The sequence below is a fragment of the Penicillium hordei genome (assembly GCF_028827395.1).
Source record: "Penicillium hordei strain IBT 12815 chromosome Unknown utg000003l_segment0_segment0, whole genome shotgun sequence".
Lineage (NCBI taxonomy): Eukaryota > Fungi > Ascomycota > Eurotiomycetes > Eurotiales > Aspergillaceae > Penicillium > Penicillium hordei.
Window position 1 is genome coordinate 2,744,404 of NW_026623144.1, and position 20,635 is coordinate 2,765,038.

The 20,635-nt window shown below is 48.1% G+C and overlaps 8 protein-coding genes across 8 annotated transcripts; 4 read left to right on the forward strand and 4 right to left on the reverse strand.

Annotated features, from left to right (window-relative positions):
* Window positions 1-430: 430 nt before the first annotated feature.
* Window positions 431-2,578, forward strand: N7537_006267 (citrin; the record flags this gene model as incomplete). The annotated part of the gene is made up of 2 exons (XM_056897324.1): window positions 431-607; window positions 677-2,578. 2 exons carry the CDS (start codon window positions 431-433, stop codon window positions 2,576-2,578), a joined length of 2,079 nt encoding a protein of 692 aa, XP_056753109.1.
* An 862-nt stretch (window positions 2,579-3,440) lies between these two features.
* On the reverse strand, window positions 3,441-4,125 carry N7537_006268 (DUF5321 domain-containing protein; the record flags this gene model as incomplete). Its single annotated transcript, XM_056897325.1, has 2 exons — window positions 3,441-3,616; window positions 3,678-4,125. Coding segments are annotated over 2 exons (624 nt in total), but the record flags the coding sequence as incomplete, so codon positions are not given.
* Window positions 4,126-4,344: 219 nt separating this feature from the next.
* On the forward strand, window positions 4,345-10,593 carry N7537_006269 (C50 family peptidase; the record flags this gene model as incomplete). The annotated part of the gene is made up of 2 exons (XM_056897326.1): window positions 4,345-8,962; window positions 9,014-10,593. The coding sequence occupies 2 exons, from the start codon at window positions 4,345-4,347 to the stop codon at window positions 10,591-10,593; spliced, it is 6,198 nt and encodes a 2,065-aa protein (XP_056753111.1).
* Window positions 10,594-11,018: 425 nt separating this feature from the next.
* Window positions 11,019-12,174, forward strand: N7537_006270 (S-formylglutathione hydrolase; the record flags this gene model as incomplete). The annotated part of the gene is made up of 4 exons (XM_056897327.1): window positions 11,019-11,274; window positions 11,383-11,603; window positions 11,711-11,905; window positions 11,989-12,174. The coding sequence occupies 4 exons, from the start codon at window positions 11,019-11,021 to the stop codon at window positions 12,172-12,174; spliced, it is 858 nt and encodes a 285-aa protein (XP_056753112.1).
* A 683-nt stretch (window positions 12,175-12,857) lies between these two features.
* N7537_006271 (LysM peptidoglycan-binding domain-containing protein) lies at window positions 12,858-15,307 on the reverse strand (the record flags this gene model as incomplete). Its single annotated transcript, XM_056897328.1, has 11 exons — window positions 12,858-13,279; window positions 13,352-13,404; window positions 13,559-13,706; window positions 13,728-13,877; window positions 13,934-13,988; window positions 14,043-14,154; window positions 14,215-14,260; window positions 14,735-14,745; window positions 14,799-14,856; window positions 14,915-15,069; window positions 15,132-15,307. The coding sequence occupies 11 exons, from the start codon at window positions 15,305-15,307 to the stop codon at window positions 12,858-12,860; spliced, it is 1,386 nt and encodes a 461-aa protein (XP_056753113.1).
* Window positions 15,308-16,108: 801 nt separating this feature from the next.
* N7537_006272 (uncharacterized protein) lies at window positions 16,109-16,840 on the forward strand (the record flags this gene model as incomplete). The annotated part of the gene is made up of 1 exon (XM_056897329.1): window positions 16,109-16,840. The coding sequence occupies one exon, from the start codon at window positions 16,109-16,111 to the stop codon at window positions 16,838-16,840; it is 732 nt and encodes a 243-aa protein (XP_056753114.1).
* Window positions 16,841-17,420: 580 nt separating this feature from the next.
* On the reverse strand, window positions 17,421-17,832 carry N7537_006273 (F-box domain protein; the record flags this gene model as incomplete). The annotated part of the gene is given in 3 exon segments (XM_056897330.1): window positions 17,421-17,432; window positions 17,455-17,618; window positions 17,634-17,832. 3 exon segments carry the CDS (start codon window positions 17,830-17,832, stop codon window positions 17,421-17,423), a joined length of 375 nt encoding a protein of 124 aa, XP_056753115.1.
* A 1,486-nt stretch (window positions 17,833-19,318) lies between these two features.
* Window positions 19,319-19,840, reverse strand: N7537_006274 (GFA family protein; the record flags this gene model as incomplete). The annotated part of the gene is made up of 2 exons (XM_056897331.1): window positions 19,319-19,678; window positions 19,754-19,840. The coding sequence occupies 2 exons, from the start codon at window positions 19,838-19,840 to the stop codon at window positions 19,319-19,321; spliced, it is 447 nt and encodes a 148-aa protein (XP_056753116.1).
* Between the last annotated feature and the right edge of the window lie 795 nt (window positions 19,841-20,635).

Sequence of the window (20,635 nt, forward strand, 5' to 3'; positions counted from 1 at the left end):
ATATACCGGTATCTGCTACGGAGTACTCCGTAAGTATTCCGTCGAGTAATGCGGAGATCGGTGAAAGTGAGACTCTGATTCGGTCCGATCTGCCCGGGTAAATAACGCCATAATGAAAAAAAAAAAAAACACCCCAAGGGGTAGTACATACAAAAAAAATTCAACGTGGCCACGGATGTACACATGAATTACATTAGAGTAAAAAAATATCAAATCTATCCAAGAATACAAAATTATCTAGTCTAATATTGTGAAGAGAAAAGCCCCCGAAAACTTTACTAAGTGGGCTTATATTAACTAGCATAACTTTTCTATTGACTCAATTCTCCCCTTCTCCACATCCCTCGATCCCTTCCTTCCCCCAGTTTTTCTCTTTTGTGCGGTGGATTTTTTTTGGTTTAGGACTTAAAAGTCAACTTGGACATACACAATGGCCAGCGTAAAAGAAGCTGTGAAGGAATCCCTTCTGGGCAGCACAGAGGCGCCTCAGCTGTCCCACCAATTGCGCTCGAACTTTGTCCGTCATGCGCAAAAGGATGAGAATGGTGAACTCTTCATGAATGAGGAGAACTTCATTAATGCCGTGGCACCTAAGCAGGAAGACTATGTAAGTGTTACCAGGGACTGCAAAAGTACCGAAATTCTTGCAATTGCTGACCAGGTTTCCTCCAAACAGCACAAGATTAAGCGCGAACAATATGGCATTCTTTTCAGCGTTGCAGACCGACGGAGAACTGGCAAGCTGAACATTACCGATTGGGCCTCCTTCGAAAACCTCCTCGCGAAGCCCGATGCCGAGTACGAGATCGCCTTCCGCCTCTTCGACTTCGATGGCACCGGCAATGTCAAGTTCGACACCGTGCAGGGACTGTACAACATGAACAAGAGTGCTGACAGCATTCCCTTTGATTGGAACTCAGAATGGGCATCGCTGTACGGAGGCCGCTCCAAGTCTCGCCACGACATGACCTACCCCCAATTCGCCCAGATGCTGCGCGGTTTGCAGGGTGAGCGCATCCGCCAAGCCTTCCACATTTTCGACAAGGATGGTGATGGTTTTATCCAGCCCGAGGATTTCCAACGCATTATCCTCGAGACCTCGAAACACAAGCTGTCCGACCATGTTCTGGAGAACCTCTCCACCCTGTGCAATATCTCGACCAGCAACCGCATCTCCTACGCCAATGTCCGTGCTTTCCAGAATGTCATGCGGGAGATGGATATCATTGATTTGGTTGTCAGCGAAGCAACAAAGAAGAGCAGAGATGGCAAGATCACTCGTACCGACTTCCTGAACGAGGCCGCTCGCGTCACCCGTTTCTCCCAATTTACACCCATGGAAGCCGATATTCTGTTCCACTTCGCTGGACTGGATGCGCCTTCCGGACGTCTCTCCCAGAAGGACTTCGCCAAGGTCATCGATGCTTCATGGCGTATCCCCATGATCGCTGCAGAACAGGCCTTGGCTACCGGACAGGAAGTTGCTGAGAAGACCAAGACTGTGCTTCACAGCGTTCTCGAGTCTGCACACCACTTTGCTCTGGGTAGTATCGCCGGTGCTTTTGGTGCTTTCATGGTCTACCCTATTGATCTGGTCAAGACCCGCCTGCAGAACCAGCGTTCGTCTCGTCCCGGAGAGAGGCTGTACAACAACTCCCTCGACTGCGCTAGGAAGGTTATCCGCAATGAGGGCTTCACTGGCCTGTACTCTGGTGTCATTCCTCAGTTGATTGGTGTCGCGCCCGAAAAGGCTATCAAGCTGACTGTGAACGATCTCGTTCGTGGCTTCTTCACAGACAAGGAAACCAACAGGATTAGATACAGTCAAGAGGTTTTGGCTGGTGGAACTGCCGGTGCTTGTCAAGTTGTCTTCACAAATCCCCTTGAGATTGTGAAAATCCGTCTGCAGGTTCAGGGTGAAATCGCAAAGAACGTTGAGGGGGCCCCTCGGCGCTCAGCCCTCTGGATTGTCAAGAATCTGGGTTTGGTGGGTTTGTACAAGGGAGCTAGTGCCTGTCTCCTTCGTGATGTCCCCTTCTCGGCTATCTACTTCCCCACATACGCCCACTTGAAGTCTGACTTCTTCGGCGAAACCGCTACAAACAAGCTGGGCGTTGTCCAGCTCCTCACCGCCGGTGCCATCGCCGGTATGCCCGCCGCCTACCTAACCACCCCCTGTGATGTGATCAAAACCCGTCTGCAAGTCGAAGCTCGCAAGGGTGACACCAAGTACCACGGTCTCCGCCACTGCGCTACTACCGTTTGGAAAGAAGAGGGTCTCGCCGCCTTCTTCAAGGGTGGACCCGCCCGTATCATGCGTTCTTCACCTCAGTTTGGTTTCACTCTGGCCGCCTACGAGGTCCTGCAGAAAGCCTTGCCCATGCCTGGTGAGGGTGAGCCCATTTCACCCACTGGTAACGTCGAGCCCAGTGTCGGCGGACAGGGCGCTAAGGCGCCTCTGCCTTACCTCCGGTCAAGGAATGCGCTCAAGCTCATCCTTGATATTGACCAGAACATTGGCCGGGTGCAGGTCCCACGGCCCGAGAACTGGCCCAAGTTCCTGCAGAACTCGAAGTAGAGAGGCTTGCTGTTATCTAGTGAAGCTGTCATTTCTGGTCTTGTTTTCGTTCATTTCCTTTTTACTAGCGACATGTTTCTCATTTCTCATTTGGTCAAGACCTGTCTTTCCTTCGATTTAGCATGAGATCTTTCTCACATTTCTTTCGGATCCTTTTCATGTCCCGCCTTCTTTGTGGTTTAGTTGGGCTTGACTTGGGACGTGCATCCCCCCTTTGCATCATGATGTCTTTCGGAGACTACCCATGTTTGCATTGTATCAACAGCAGATAGATTTGGAAAGACGGTGTGGGTTGTCATAGAGGGCCCTGGTTGTGGTATTTCTATCAATCTAGATCTGGTTTGGGTTGATATTTTCCTGTTTTATCATGTGGTTGTCAGTAGCCATGTGTAGTTCACGGTTGATCTTAGTCGTGCCTAGAGAGCAGATAGATGCCATACAGGTCAAGGAAGCATTTGGGTGCATTTGATCTTGTGGTTTGCACTGGATTACACTGTAAGTCATGGTTTCTGGGGTTTGAGTTGTTTGTCCCAAGTTTGAGAAAATATGTACATGAAGCGTGATGTGCAAGCTCACAAATGGGTATCGGAATCTACTCTTGAGGAAAGATTCCCTGTATAGGTGATGTTGCATTTATATCCTCGAGGATATATTGGTCATGGACTAGGTCCATGTGCGTGGGAAATGCTAGACCCAATTTTCGTGGTTAGAAAGCAATCCCATCCTGATCTTGAAGATCAATTCGACATCATTGAGACGGCAGTGGCCCAATTCGGCGGTGTATATTCTGAGCCCACATGACCAATTCTCAAGGCCGAAGTCCCCGAGGTCGTTTTTGATGAGGATCGAATTTAGTTCCTATTCAATAGAATCTAAGCTTTCGTGTAGACTCTGTCTTGACAGCCTCGGTGCCTTGGTCTTCCGTAGGCTGTGTGGGTTGCTTTTGTCCTTTCTCGGGCTCCTGGACCTTCTCTGCTTTCGACTGGGAGGTCTTCTTCTCATGCCATAGGGAATCTTCGGCCTCAATCTCGCGCAGCACTAGAGAGAAATAGTCAGACACTAGCCATATAATAGTATTGTTAGATATTGGTCAACACACCCTCGTCCCACTCTCGTTCCTTTGCCTCATCGCCCGTTCCAAGCAACTTCTCCACATCGACTTTCTCTCCATTCTTGACTCGTGCAATGATCTCCGCTAGAAGCTCGATCTTCGCATCCGTCGTCCGAGTATATGCCGCATAGCCGTTCTTCAAAGTGAGCATGCGAATGGCCTGCGAGCCGATCAGAGTGAACATTATGATGTAGAACGTCGCCGGGTTCCATTCTTTAGATTTCTCTTTCGCGGGATCCTTGCGCGCTCTGCCACCCCGAAGAAATCGGGGAATCATTGCCGTCCATACTGACGTGTCCGCGATCTTCGGAAGGCGATCGGAGGTCGAATATGGGCGCCCGGCCGGAGCGCGGCATTGTCTGGTAGCATTTAATGGAGAAGGAGCAGAAAGTATCTGCCTGCTAAGCCCAGAGGGCCTGAATCTGAAAGCCATAGCCTCTGTTTGCGTCTAGCAGCAACCGTCGGTCTTCAAAAGCGGGAAAAGTTAAGGTCGGTATTGCCTGAGGCGATAAGGCTATCAACTCCAAATACGGTATAGCTCTGTTGTTGCTGCGACAACCCCCGTTTAGAGTGTCCGGCCGATAGCGATTGCACATCAAAGGCTCGACGCGAGCGATGACCTCAGTCCTGCAGCTTCGATAAAACGACCAGGAAAATGGCGGTCACCGTCTTACCGGCCAGCTCTTTAACAGAGTCTGTGAAACAGGCCCTCCGCTCAACGACAACATGCTCCGACGCTACCGTGTTGTCCCTCCAAACACTCCTCCGCGGGTCGCCAAAGATGCCCGAGAAACCCACGAAACGCACAAAGTCCACAAGAGAACCAGCCACAACGCCGAGTCGAACGAGAACTTCCCGCGCAACGAAGACGAAACCTGCAAATGATACGGCGCTGCAATCATTGACCGATCACGACGCTGCGGCATTGTCGTCTCAGGAGAAGCTGGTCTTTTCTACGGAGGTATTCAATGCCACATTAAAGACCCTCACGGATGCCGCGAAGATATCTACAGCGAAGCGCCAAAATAATACCCCCGATACTGTCAATGGCCCGGACGCGGGCATTGTCTCGGCTGCAGAGTGCGCAAGGCTTTCTTTGTCCACACTACGTACTCTTAAGAATGACGCTACGAAAGACCAGTTCCCGAATATGCAGCTCGAGCAGGGGCTGTGTGTTCTAGCGGGAAAGCTCATCTCACTGGGATTGAACGATGTGGCATACAAAGAGCTCCGACTTTTGAAGCGGAGAATCCAACAACATCTGGATGGCGGGAAGGCCGGGAAGAAGACTGCCGAAGCGAAGGATGCGGCGGACGAAGAAGCTTCGAAGGAACGGATGTCGGATCTCTTGACGTTCGCTCATATCTCGAATGCGAAATCGCTGTACGGCTTGCTCGTTCCCTTCCACTCGAATGTTATGCGGCTATTTGCTGCAGATCGAAGAGCTTCCACAATTCAGAAGGTTTGCCCATCTCTGCAACTCTCGGATTTGAGCAGCCCTGCTCAAGTTATTCTGGCTGCCCTGAAATCGGGTCAATTATCGAATGACAAAGCTGCTCTACAACTCCAGTTACTATCAAACACAGTTCTAGCGCTTTGCTCGGGGACATCTTTCTCGAAGGATGAGCCCTCGAACGGTTTAAAGCCAACGACGTCATTGACCTTGCAACTACTTTCCCTCGAGGTTCGATGTTTGGGCTGGAAGCTGTCCGGTCATGTCTGTGATGAGAGCAAGGAAGTATTCGATCCTTTGCTTCGTTATTTTGGTAGTTTTTCTCACCGGAGCAAAGGTATTGAGAAAACTGAGTTTGCTTCAATCTACAAAACGGTTACCCGGCTACAAACATCCATTGCAGAAGTCAAGAAGAAGTCCTCGGAAACACAAAACGCCAACCAGGCTGCCAAGCTCATGACTCTGCTTGGGCAGCTCGCTTTTGATGCGGGGTGTTTTGATGAATCTATGAAGCTGTTCACACAAGCCATCAACCCCCTCTCAAAGACCCAGTCTCTTTCGCTGGCAACAGTTCGATGTAAAATTGCATCTGTTCATTTCCAGGCTCTGAAGACATCGAAAAGGTTCCTGGATGGAGCCCTTGATTCTGTTTCAGAGGCGACTCAATCACTAGGGTTGCAATTAAGAGGCAGCGCAAACGACCTGGATGAACTGCTGGTGGAAGCTGCAAGACTGAAGAAGCTGGCTCTTGCGTGGTTCGGAGAGGCTATTACGAAAACTTTCGAGGCTGAAAGCGAGAAAAACGAAGTTGCTGGTCAGATCAGGGAATATCTACAAGCGTTCATAAGGTTCCTCAGACGCTATGTTGGACGCCAACCAACAGAAGATGGCGACGAAAAGGAGATTGAAATGTTCAACAAACGCATTTCAATTTCTAGGAGCATCATTCTAGCTGCCATTGATTCGACTGTCGCAATTGGCAAGCTTTCTATCATGTCTCAGCGGCCACCTTGGGAAGATATGCTTCCAATTCTGGCTGATTGCCATCGCCTGCTCTCAACTATTGAATCACCCGATGAAGAAGATACAGAAACAACAGAAAACCTAGGAATGGCACTTGTCAAGCTTTCAAACTTGTACTGGTCGCGATACATCAAAGAAAAAGAGGCTGGACAGGGTTATCGGGAACTCATACCCCTTCTCAAACAATCTACCCAGCTGCTTTCAAGCTGCTCACCCTCTCAACGCAACACAGCATTTGCAGCCCTCAAGTTCGAACGAATGGCTCATCTGTATATTGAAGGCAATATGTACATTGACTCAGAGCAGATGTTTCGGCAATCAATCGAAGAATACATTCTTTCTGGGACTTTGGACCAGATCGTCAAGATCAGCGGAGGACACAATCTAAGTTCGCTTAACCAGGATCCTAAGAGCTCTGGTTTCATGCTTGGCCGTGTACTTTCCGCTCTTCTGAAGATGAAGCTGCGCAGGAAGGGATCTCACCCCTCTGTCGTCTATGACAATGTTGAACTAGAATTCGAACAGAGATGTCTTCTTCTCGAGTGGCAGATGAGCTTGCTTGTTGACATGCATGGCTATTCTTCAAACGAAGAAGAGTTTCGCTTGATTCTTGGCTCGGCTGTTTCCTCCCTCCTTGACCTCTATCCCCCTGACGTCTACCCTATTCGCCATTCTCGTGTGATTCTTTCCGCCTTGCGGCTCCTACTGGAGCAGCCTACTGCCTTGGATTCGTCCTTGGTTGAAACTCTGTTGAATGCAGGAACAGAGGCTTTGGATGGCGGCTTGCAAGTCCGAGATGACCTTGATCTTGCTTCATTTGCAATCCATATCAGCAACTCATTGCGCATTACGATCGGTTTCCACCGCGGCAAGATTGACGCAAGCGAACTAGATGACACGCTTGCATCATGGACTTTACTGGTGCGCCAGTCCCATGACTGGAAAACACTGCTGCTTTGTATCAATGACACGGAGTACTGGGTCTTGCAGTTGAAAGCTCTGGTTGATTATACCGAAATCCACGGGCTTTGGAAGGCTCAACTATGCACCCTAGAACTGATATTGCGTGCCGCAGAGCTCCAGCAATCAGGGGATTTGTCAGACCCTATCATCATTCTTTCGCGCTTGGTACTGCAGAATTGCCGTCTGGGCTACTGCCAAAAGGCAGGTGAACTCCTATCGCGTGGTGAGCAGTACCTTGCTCAAAGTAAGGTTTCTCCTCTTGCCACCATTTCCTACCAAGTTGCACGGGTGGAATATCTTCTGGAGACCGGAGAGCCCGAGAAAGCCGCCGCCGTTCTTTCAGCGGCCCGCTCACTCTATGAAAAATGCCAGAAGTCAGAACTAAACAACTTGACTGTCCTGTCGAAGATCTCATGGGAAAGACTGGTAGCAGATGCTGCCTTTGTTCAGTCCAGGTTGTTCTCCGCACAGGGCTCAGCAACACAGGCTCTGTACTTCGCAAAGTTGTCTGTAAGGCTCAATTGCCGCATTTGGGCTAAGGTTGAGAGACTCGCACAAAGAAAACAAGACAAGATGTTGCCTGCTGGGGGAAATCCTGATGTTGAGGCTGTTGCTGATGGTATCGCAAAGCTTGATTTGTCCCAGAACGGGTCTTCTCCGGATGTCTCTGCCAGCTACATCCAAGGTGCGCCTTTCTGGCCACATCTGGGTTCCCACCATACTTGCTTGTTGAACCTTGCCACATTATCTGCCCACCATGGCTTGTTCCAGGATGCTATCTACTATGGCGAACAAGCACTGAAAATCGATAAGACCCTTGATGCCAATGCACGGCTACTTGCGGCGCAGACACAACTCGGTTGCCATTGGGTTCTTAGTGGTCACATGAGTGAGGGACAGGATCAACTCTCTGCAGCGGCCGAGTCGTCTAAACAAACCCAGAAAAGTATTGAAACCGTGTCTTTCCAAATGGCGCTTGCGTCTCTGTACAAGACGCAGGGTGCACATGACAAGGCACTGCGTGTTCTTCTTGAAGCAGATAAGACCATCACAACGGTCATCTCTGCCGATGTGCCTACCAATCTAGAGGCAGCAGGCATGGCAGAAATTGAAGAAAAGATGGACAAGTTACGGGTTAGAGCAAGCAGCCGGCGGACCCCAACACCTCGAACACCAACACCTACTACGACTACTACCACTCGGAGGACCCGTGCAACCAGTTCCGCTACTACCAGAACCACAAAGAAAGCCCCAGCTCCAAACCCAACTCTGCCCGAAGTCCAATCTAAATCTCTATTACAACTGAAGGGCAACATCCTTAGACAACAAGCTGATTGCCTCCGGGAACTGCGTGACTTTGAGCGATCTGCGCAAATACTTGCAGAGGCCAGACAATTTGCCGTGGCCCGAGAAAGCAAGATCACTCTGGAAATTGGCGAAAGCGAGCATCTGCTGGCTGATGCAATTCGCCGTTTTGCTAGCCATGCTGTGTATTGCGTCTTGCCTGAATCTACAATCTCGCTACCGTCGCTCAAAACACCAAGCAAGACGGCAGATGAGCCTAGTTTACCCCCGGTAAAGCCGTCGACAAGGAGAACAAGGGCTCCAGCCAAAACAACGCGCACTAAGGCTCAACGAGCCAGTGATGACTTTTCGGTTATGCTGTCTAAGGCGAGCGATTGTCTTGCCAGTGTCTTCTCTGATGCCACAATTCTAGGCTCAACGCTTGATAGCCATGCGGCATCTCGCCTGATGAGTCGGATCTCTATGCTATCACATGCGACTTCTCCCGGGATCCCAGCGACTCTGGCTCAGTCGCCCGCAAATATGAATGGTAAGTTTTGAAAGATTCCGGCTTTGGCGTATATCTGACTTTTTCAATTAGAGATCGGACGTGTTGGCGCATTTGCTCGGGAGCGCATGGCGATTGATATCGATCGACAGCTGGCTGATTTTGCCGACCCTCTTCTCTGGCCAGCGTCGTTCCCTTCAGCTATCGAGCTGGACAATGATCTGTGCACCAACTTCACACAGGATTACGTCGACATTCTGCCCGAAACTTGGAATGTCCTCTCTTTGTCATTGAGTGCAGACCGTACCGAATTTGTGGTTTCACGACTCCAAAAAGACCGCTCACCGTTCCTTCTGCGTCTTCCCCTGCACCGAGGAAACTCGGAAGATGATGACGAAGAGCAGTTCACGTTTGAGGATGGAAAAGAGGAAATGCAAGAACTCATTAAGCTCGCCAATGAAAGTGCACATGCAGCTAAGGCCCAGACGGACAAGTTGTCGAAGAAGGAATGGTGGAAGACCCGCGAAGCGCTCGATCGTCGGATGGAAAGCGTGCTTCAAAACATTGAGAACATTTGGTTTGGAGGGTTCCGCGGTGTGTTCTCGCCGCTGTCACGGGAGACTACCGCGCTGGCCCGATTCGCGAGTACCTTCCAAAACATCCTTGACAAGCATCTTCCTTCTCGGCAGAAGGGTGGCAAGGCCGCCGGACCCCGGCTCACACTACATCAGAATGTAGTGGACTTATTCATTGGGCTTCGTGATCTTGAAGAGCAAGAAGAGCCCGAAGACACGCTGATGGATCTTCTTTACTTCGTGGTGGATATTCTACAATTCCAGGGTGAGCGCAATGCTTACGACGAGATTGACTTCGACATGATGGTCGTAGATACCCTCGATGCCTTGCGAGGCTATCACGAAGCTGCGCACGATGAACTTGCGGCACGACCGCCGAGACATACAATCCTAGTTCTTGATAAAGCTCTCCACCTGTTCCCATGGGAATCTCTTCCCTGTCTCCAAGGATACCCTGTCTGTCGCGTCCCATCCCTCGAGTGCCTCCGGGACCGAGTCCTCCAATTCCGCAAGGCATCCTCCGGAGCCATCGTGGACCGGAATTCCGGCGCATTTATCCTCAACCCGACAGGCGACCTGCGCACAACACAAACCACATTTGAACAAGACCTCTCCCGATTCAAATCCTGGACTGCAGTCGTGCAGAGAGAACCAACCGAAGACGAATTCCGCGACGCGCTGGAAAGGAAGGATCTATTTCTCTACTTTGGCCACGGCAGCGGCGCGCAGTACATCCGTGGCCGCACGGTCAAGCGACTCACACAATGCGCTGTTACTTTCCTCATGGGATGTAGCAGCGGTACTTTGACCGAAGCCGGCGAGTATGAGCCTTACGGCACGCCGATGAATTATCTCCATGCAGGCAGCCCCGCGCTCGTGGCTACGCTGTGGGATGTCACGGATCGGGACATTGACCGGTTTACCACGACCGCCTTTGACGCGTGGGGTCTGGTCGAGAAGAAGGACAAGAAGGAAAAGAGCCGGGGGGAGGATGTTGGGCTTGACACGGCAATTGCCCAATCGAGAGGTGCGTGTGTGTTGAGGTATCTCAACGGCGCGGCGCCAGTGGTTTATGGGGTTCCGGTGTTTTTGGAGTGAATCTGGAGTCACGTTTCTCTTATTTCTCTCTTATGATGTATATATACCTTGGCGTTTCCCCCACTGTGGGCAGCAATCTGATTTGACTCTTCATTCTCGACCTTTCAAAGAGGTAACTGTTAATAGACTAAACAATGTCCAACTGTTCTGTTATATTTTAAGGTGCAATTAATAGACTAAGCAATGTCCAGTGCAATAGCTGCAAGTCTTAATATCAAATCTCACCTAGATATATAGAGTATTCTACAACATATGTACAAAGTAGTTCTATAAAATTCCCAAATAGGAAGAATAATCCTATCAAAGTGGACCTTTTCCCCTCATGCGGGACAAAAACCCCCCACCATAAAAACGTCAACGTTTCCCGGTTTCTGAGCTTTTTGTTTTCTGTTTCCTTTTCCCTTATCACATCCTCCATCCTCAAAATGTCCGTCACCACAAACGCAACCATCGCCTCCTTCGGCGGCAAACTCCTAAAGCTAAGCCATGCCGCCACAACTACAAAATGCGAGATGAAATTCAACCTCTTCTTGCCCCCGCAAGCCCAGACACAGAAGGTCCCCGTACTGATCTACCTATCCGGTCTGACCTGCACCGCCGAGAACTGCTCCGAGAAGGGCTTTTTCCAACACAGCGCGAGCAAGAAGGGAATTGCAGTGCTGTACCCTGATACTAGCCCACGTATGTGTCTACCTTATCTTTTAATACGTCAATTGCCCATTTTTCCATCAATTCAAGTTATCCTGTAGAAATGTACAGAAAAATATAATTAACACATCCATTTTCTAGGCGGCCTCAACATCCAAGGCGAGGACGACGCATACGACTTCGGCTCCGGCGCCGGGTTCTACGTCGACGCCACTAAAGCCCCCTACAATGCCGGCTATAACATGTATAGCTATGTCACCGACGAGCTTCCGCAGACCGTCTTTGCTGCGTTCCCCCAGTTGGATGCCAGTCGTGTTAGTATCACCGGCCACAGTATGGGTGGACACGGTGCTCTCACTTTGGTAAGTTATGCACTACCTATCATATTCGGAAGTTCGCTGTATAGAATAGGAGCTAGAAAGAATATATCTTGTTGGAGTGTCATTTATCTGACCAATCAATCAATCAGTTCCTCCGCAACCCAGGCAAGTACAAGTCCGTCTCTGCGTTCGCGCCGATCACGAACCCGACAAACTGCCCCTGGGGCCAGAAGGCCTTCAAGGGCTACTTTGGCGATGATCAGCAGGATAAGTGGAAGGAGCACGATGCTACTGAGTTGATTAAGAAGTGGTGTGGGGGTCCGCTGGATATTCTGGTTGATGTGGTGAGTTTCTTCTTTTTTTGCTTTTCTATTTCCACCTTCTTCCATCCATTTTGTGTCTCGTACGACGTCTAATTCACATCCAGGGCACCGGCGACAACTTCTACAAACAAGGCCAACTCCTACCAGAGAACTTCGAAGCCGCAGCCCGTGACGCAGGCATCGCCGGCTTGAACGTTCGCTACCAGCCCGACTATGACCACTCCTATTATACCATGGCTACCTTTGCGGATGACCATGTTGAGCATGCAGCCAAGTATCTCTTTGCATAGTGTGTGCTCTCCTCTTAACTCCTAATCTCAAAACTATGATGTTTTCGTGTCTTGCGTATTTCTTTTGTAAACTGAATCTGATTGGTTCTTCTTTTGGCTCAAGTGAGCGCCAGGTTGTTAGGTCGATGATTTAAATGAGTCTGGGATCCTGAATGACAAGGCAAAACTGATGCTAAGAAGATTCGGCTATATCCGGTAAACGGAAGTCTCCCCAGTTATATATAAGAGTCCTCTGTATAGTTTACGAATATGAGGACCTATGAAATGGATGCCGAGAATGACCACTTTTGGCGCTAGAAACGCCTTTTCACTGGTAACTACGGGCGATTAATATGCCACGCTGGACATAACTCTCTCATTGGATACTGCCTCATATACTAATAAGAATAGTCGGCCGCTTATACGACCTTGTGATGTCTTTTTGGTGGTCTTTTTGATGGTCTTTTTTAAGGGTATAAAAAGACTGTCAAAAAGGTATATTCTATATAAAAGCCTTTTCTATATATAACATTTGATTTCAACTTCTCTTTTTCAAGTCGGCGTATCTTCTCCTTCTACACGCGGCACTCTATACCTTACTATTACACCCCGTATGATAAGGAGAGGATCTGGGGTTTCACGCTTCCCAACGCTGTAGTTCGTTCACTAAGAAGGAGGCAACAGAACGAGCAAGGGTACACATATTAAAATGAAACTCCCACGCAGATAGCGCATACAAGCCACAGTGATGAGCAACTTGTTCCGACGCTCGGGTTCCATTTGTAGAAGTCGCTCAGCAGGATGTCATTTTGATCAGCAATGGCTTGGCAACCGTCGCCCGACACCACAGTATGCCATTTGTTGCAGGTGGAAGCTTCATCTGGCATGACCTCCGCTGGCGGAGTGGCGGTTGTGCTGATGGTGGAGGTAGACGCTAATATCGTTGAGGTCTTAGAAGTAGGAACTGCCGAGGAGTTCCTTTCGACGCATATTTGTTCGAATCCATCGCTAGAGAGTACGTTCCAGACACCTACGTCACAATCACTACCTATCCAAGGATTAAGCGAGGTGACGGTGGCGACAGAGACGTTGAAAAGAGACCAAAACATCGTGCAGTTGAAAGCACCTAGGGCGAGTACGTCAGCAACCTTGATCTGATTTTCTTTTGGTTGACAGTATATGTCGTCTGGAAACCTACTCTTATCGGCAGCGCGGAGCTGGATATAGCAATTGCAATCAGATGGTTGAACACTGGTTAAGGAAATTAGACTACTATTTGGGGCAAAGCAATAGTTGTATGGCAGAACTTGGGAAGCTAGGAAGATGTTAGGGCTGTTTATAGCGGCAACAGGACTAGGGGTAAAACTTGCTAGTTTTTTCTCCAGAAACAATGCAGTAACTATACCCAGGCATGAAGGCACAGTCACTGGCTGATAAGCTCGGGTTCCAGCTAAGAAGATCATCGACGGTGACGTCTGCGATGCTGGCCCAGATATCGCATGAATCCACCGCTGCCGCATCCGCGATAGTCGAACTAAACGCATTATTATAAACTGCGCACCCTTAGATAGTACCAGATGCTGTGGGCTCAGGGGTAGCCGTGGCAGCAGGGGTCGGGGTGTATGTTGTCGGGGCAGGCTTCGTGAAAATGTATGCTGCAGTGGAGGTGACATATCCGGTATAAGTAGCAATATTTCCTACTGCTTCAACACAGTAGGACGTGTCTAGCCATAGGTTTGTGCAGTTTGAATCTATTTGTGGATTGAGGAATAGAAGTCACTCAAAGAAATGGCATACTTGAGTGAGATCGTCGAACAGTCCTCTCCAGATAAGACCTAGAGAATTATTAGGAAAATTAAAAGCAGTCCAGGCTGAATTTCACCACACACCTCATGCCACTTCGCACAATTGGCGTTGGATAGAGATTGGGCATCAGTAGGCTCTGCTACAGCAGTAGTTGTGCTGGAGCCCTCGCTCACAATGGCTGTACCAGTTGGCGAGCTACGTTCAAATCAGTACTGAGAAATCAAGAGCACGCCGAATTTGGACAGACCCCCTTACCTGACACAAAGATACCAGCCTCTCCAGGATGCCAAGTTTGAGCATCCTGTGTTAGTATTCGGGTTCCAGGCCAATAATTGAGCAAATATTATGTTGAGATCGCTTACTAGCGAGTCACATGTATCGGCAAATTCCAATTGATATGTTGTGCAGGTCTCTGGGAGACAGTGTTTTTCTTTCAGATATCCCGTTACAGGCAACATCGAGAGCATTTTCAGAAATTAGGTTGTCGGTTGAGACCTTGTTAGCTGCAGAAATTGTCACGCATGTGTCATTTGCTTGGACAGAGTATGATGATGTTAAACAAGTCGGTATGGTGGCGGATGTAGACGTCGCATTGAGCGCATACGTGGTGGGACTCGCGAAAGTATACCCAGTAGCACTGCAGCTTGAAGTTAGGGAGAAAAATGCCTCTGCGCTTTCGTCACTGTAGCCAAATGGTGACTCGAGTTGAATTTTGAAGTCCAAGCTCACACGGAGAACAATTTTGTGCCGAAGTATATTCAGACCCATTTCTTACCCAACCAGCGACTATATTGTAGATGTTAGCAAATATACTGTTTTCGTGATTCTGTTTGACTAACGGATCAGTTAGGCAAGATAGACTGGTGGAATAGAGGTAGCGATCGGTCATGAATGTGGCTGATTGTGGTTTAGCATGGCAATTGGGGAGAAAAGCTTTCGACAGCGAGTATCTCACCAGGATATGCAATCGAACCACCTGGAACCATCACATCCGTTGCTTCAGTGCATGCAGTTTGAATTGCTTGCCGCAGACTAGCAAGATCAGAGCGACATGTACTTTCACACAGGACCCTAAGTTGTTCGCTTGGAACAATATCAAAGCTCGAATCTCTTACAAGTGTCAGCAAAACCGAGCCCAATTATTCCTCTGAGTACCATATTGGGATACAGACTCAACTCCGGTATACCCGGCAACCCATGCAGGACATGACGATACTGTGGTGTTAACTGCGTCGAAGCAAGCATCGCTTAGACCCAGATCATCATATGGCATTTCATAGCCATCAAATTGTTGGCCGTTGACGAACAGCACCCATGCAGCCCACGCAAGACACAGGAATATGATCATTGTAGCCCTTCGGTCACAGACACTTGAGTTGACCGAGAAGAGAAGGAAAATATGAAATGAGCAATGTGACGACGGGTTCTAATCTATGCTTTTTCCTTTTTCCACTTCCAAGGGTTCCGGTGACTGACCGAATTTGAGTCAATTGACAGTACTTTGACGCCAAGCCTCGTGAAAAGCACTCAAGCTCTGGCACGCATATCCGTTTAGGACCCCAGCCCACTCCATTTGCAGGAAACTAATTTCCGCACGGACTAACCATACCGCTAGAACTATGAGGCAGAAGTAGCCATCACCTGATACTCGAAATTCTCACTCTAGCGCAAATTAGGCTGAGACAGAGACTGACTAGTGGAGAAGCACGAAGATCCGATTCGGGCCGTACCGGTCCGGGTGTATGGAGGTTTCCAAAGAACCCTTGGCAGGCTAAGGCTAAGTGGATTTCAACTAACTATATTGTGTCTCGCTTAATTTCAGAGCACTGCAGGATGCACTGCAGGATTAGCTCGTTTATCCCAAGTTGCCGCATCAGGTTCATGATACCTAACTATCGTTAAGCCAATCGCTCTGTCTGCAAATCCTACAAACCCCCTTTTGGCTCGAACACCAAAGTCTCCTTTTCTACAATTCCTGAATTGAAGGCATTTTGTCCTGTATATCGGATCTCAACCCTGAGACATGTTGCTTCGGCATCCTATCTTCAGACATATATCCACGGGCTTACCCCCGCGCTGTCTACCACGGAGCTCTCCAACCAGCGTCCGTAGGATCACTAACAAAGCACAAGATCAGCAGACGTACAATATGCTTGAGGATTACAAGGACATCGATGCTTCCCTCTCCAATACGTTTCGTAAAAAGCGCGGTTTACCCTGGGGTTTCTCTATTTACCGCTGTTCTTATAAGGACGAGAGCGCGTGGAATCGCTTACTTCAACACCTAAGAGAAGATATCGAAAGGAGCCTTGAATTCAACCAGAGAATGGATCTTCTGTCGCGTCATCAGCTGGTTATCAATGACGATATCGAGAAGTTCAATGGAGCTACGTCCCACGATATTCGGGACGACTTCAACGCATGGGTTACAGACCAACTATCTCAGATCGTCGCTAGCCCTGAAGTACTCGAAACCCTTCTATCTGATGATAACCATGGGCTGGGCCCACAGTACTTTCTCGGTACACGGTATAACTTTTGCCTCTTTGTAGACGATTTCTGTCTAGAGTCGCTTGAGCTTTTCAAGGATTCCCATTGCGGCCCTGTTGTCAAGATTTTGTCTATGCCGTGGGGTAATTTGACCCCTCAGGAAAGGGAATATAAGATACATCCGGAGTGGCATGATGGTGAGACAGACGATGAACTCGAAATGGTTGGATGGATGTATATCACCTTACACTCTTACGTGTGGTGGTTCGATATTCTGGAAGTACCCTCGAATTGGGAGGAGTTCTATGTGCGGCCACCTATGATGATTGAAGGGGGTAGCGTAGAGAACGTTGAAGAAGAACGGCTCGCTTCATTACGCCGGAAGTCTTAGAAATATAGGATTTCTGTCTGATACCGTCTTTCTTATTGTTGTCTCTAATATGTATGCTTAATTCAACAATTGAAGTTCATTTACCTACTGGATTTTGTGGCAGAAATCAACGTGTACAGCAAGGTATGGTATGGATGACAGATATGTATTTCTCTAAATAAATTGACAAACTCCGCTGTTTTCTCATCGGTGCGGACATGACTGACTAACAATAATGTGCACATTCGAAAAGAGACCTCAAAAGACATCTGAAAAGACATCTAAAGACTCACCTCGAAAGATCATGTAGAAGAATCGTATCAAATCCCAATATCCTAAGCCAAATGAATCAGTTCATTGAAATACCCAAGGGTAGAGACCGCATGAGCAGTTGGCTATTCTTATAACTATGTAGCACTATCAAAGTCTATCTTTTAGGCCTTAATAGTATTACTGTGGTGGTAGTTACTGACTGGGAACCAAGTGGTCACAAACTGTGATATTTCTAGATGATAAACAATATTGAAAGTCTCTTCGTACCTGGGTTCTATGCTATGGATAGACCAATCATCTTGCAATACTAACTCAAGGTTACCCTATGCTACACATTCGGCTGGGGTATATACGTGACTTACATCGAATTTTCCCGAAATAGCTTTGATGTCTCGCTCAAGGACCAGTTTGGTGGTCATGCCGATCCCGTTACCCTTTGGTAGGCCTATCCAGCTGGTGGGAATGTTCTCGTTGAAAATCGGACGTATTGCATGGATTCCAGCTTCGCCCACAATGACCTCAAATCCTATTAGTTGCTCACCATAGAGATTGATTGTCACGGATTGCCCTGGCAGACGATACCCAAGAATTAGGTTTGGCCTCTTTGGATCTGCATTCAGCAGGTCCAAACCAGTAACATAGGTCTCTGTTCCCTCACGTATGATAGACACACCTAAGCCGATGATAGAGCTTTCTAACAGAACGACTTGAGAGAAGGGGGTATGCTTTCTCTGGCACATGTGGCAATTACTCCATTTTTTAAATTTATTGCCATCTCTGTCGCATCGGAGTCCAGACGAAACCTCCGTCCAGCATAATTCGCCAAGTAGTTCTTGGTTGGAGACAATCTGCTCGCCTAAAGCCCTAATCATCGAATATCTTTCTCTTAGCCATCGGTTGTTTCTCCACCGTCGCCGTGCCGCCCAGAGGTGCTCACGGAAGCAGTCAATTTTTTCCGTGCAGCGGTATATGAGTCGCCAGTCTCTGCTCTCATACTTTTTGGGATCTGTTACTAGGCAGTTCAGAAACCCACGGTCTCCATTCACTGAAAATCTGGACTTCCAGAATGATTGGAATTCAAAGACAACTACCATTGCTCGGGATGACTGTCGTAGACTTAGGAAGTCGACAGTAGGAAGGTAAGTTGCGATCTGAAGTCGTATCTCAACCGGGAGGTTGTCAAAGCAGTCGGGGTAGAGCACAACACTGCTCTTAGAACCAGAGCGATTTGCTGTGTTGGGCACCTTTGGAAACTGTTTTGCGGCGTCTCGAAGCCCCTTGATAACGGGTCGTTTTGAAGGATGAAATCGATACCTCATTCGCCATCCCCAACTTTGTCTCGCTAAATCTGTTAAAAAAGCTGGCACCAATCTTGCCATCCTCACTTACACAAGTCTATTCTTCCCGAAGGAGGAATCTCTTTACAGACTTCAAAAAGTCTGTCCAAATCAATCCCCTCTTCAAATTGCTGGGTCAAGAGGAACCAGCAGCTCTCATGGATCAAGAAAGCTTTGGGGGGCTGCCTTGCCTGCATGAAATACCAACGGCCAAGCTTTTTAGGATCACCGAATGCTTCTTCCGTCAACCAGTCAAACTCGGTTGTATGAACATCTGATAACTGGGTCCCGCCTAGGGTCGAATACACTATGGCGGATGAGTCCGGTGCAATGGAGTAATTACAATAACATGGGGAGCAAACTCACAAACTTGGTACCTTGCCATCCAAAGAGGCCGAGGGCAAATGTCTACTCCACAAGATACGCAGAAACAACCATATTCACTCACCATCATGAGACTTATCTAACCAGGAACCTGTGAATTGAAAACTGAAGCGATGATTAGATGTTTGGAAGATTTAGGGGCGAAGATCTATGGATATTCTAATATGTAGAGGGATCATCATGACCTCAGCCTATGTTCACTAGAAAGGCAATTCGAGATGACAGGGGATGCTCGAAGCAAACGATATGGTTGGACGAATTCCGTTAGTATATCCTCGACTGGTCAAATAAAATGAGTCATTGAGCTTAGGACATCGCGACTTTATATGATTCTTCTACAATATCTTTCGAGATGAGATTTTACATGTCTTCCACCCACTCTTCTCAGTTTATAGCCAAAAATATGAAAATGGATAGCAGCAAAATATGTGAGATGCTCACTTATGCCGAAGAATACCAAGATTCTGAAGATTCATATGTACCCAAAGAGATGCAATTTTTCTCCCTAACCGCCCATGCTACCATTGATCCTCTCAACATCCTCATTTCCCAAATCATCCACCCATATATCCTTTCGATGATAGTAGATTTCCGTTGCCAATTTTGCACAACTCAGTCGGTGCTCTTCATCGAGTGTTCCCGACTTCACCGCGACGACTTCTTCATCATCGCCTGATCGTGAAGTGAACGGCGTACCGCAATCAGGGCAGAACTCACGCAATACCTGCCCGCCCTTATCACTGCGATCCAAATACAACTTGGGTGACCCCTTGATGTACTCCAGGCTAGATTGTGGCACAATGATATTGGCGGAAAAGCTGGAGCCGGTATAGCGTTTGCAATTGGTGCAGTGACAGATAATCACCTAGCGACATTGTAAGTAGGTGAATGGGATTTTCTGATTACAATGTCGCCAGTGGAGATAAACAATAAACTATACCTTAGGGAATGATTCTGACGCGGGCAACATAATACGGTATAATATGTTTTTGCAGAGGCAAGCGCCGGTCAAGTAATTCTGGGACATTGTGGACTGTGGGATTGACTATCGGAACTTCAATGTATCTCGTGGAGATTCCGATCCTGAATATAAATGTTAGAAGGTGAGATAAGGTCGTTTTAGTGCCAGATTAGCTAGTTAGTTCTTCACACACCGGACCTGCACTATCACGATAACTGATGCTATTTTTATCCCAATGATTAATAATGTACTAAGACACTGCCAATAGTTATAGAACACTTCAAAGTGGAGTTCAATAATTGAGTGGAACCCCTTTTATGTTCTCGAAATAGAAACCTGTTAGGGGAAGAAGACCGTAGTGAGAGAAGCAATCTAAGGTCATCTCTGCCTGAGGCAGAAACGCTGTCTCTACAAACCCACAAGAGTAGTCGGCATAAGCGGACTTGTTATCCATGGATGTCTTTTTTTAAGATATCTCATCCCTCTTATCAAGTTCTAGACGGACAGTAGAAAAGGGCAAGAAAAGGCTTAAATATGCAGACAGCTTTTCAACATATAACCAGTGACAAATATCGGGAAGCTTGCAGTTGAATCCTGCCATATATACGGCCAAAAGATAGCTCAAACAGGGCACGGATCCAACGGAAGGAGAAAAACAAGCAGATATCACACAACAGACATAGCGAGGCCGGGAATTCCAGTGTCATAGAATGATGGAACATGCGGTTGTGGAAATGATACGCTCGCAGACTTTGATGGGAGTTCGCTTCACAAGAGCATGATCGGTGTCCCTTGTGCTGATGCTGGCTTGGATTGGGTGGGAGACCACACAAACGGCCAGCTATTGCAAGATTATTGTCC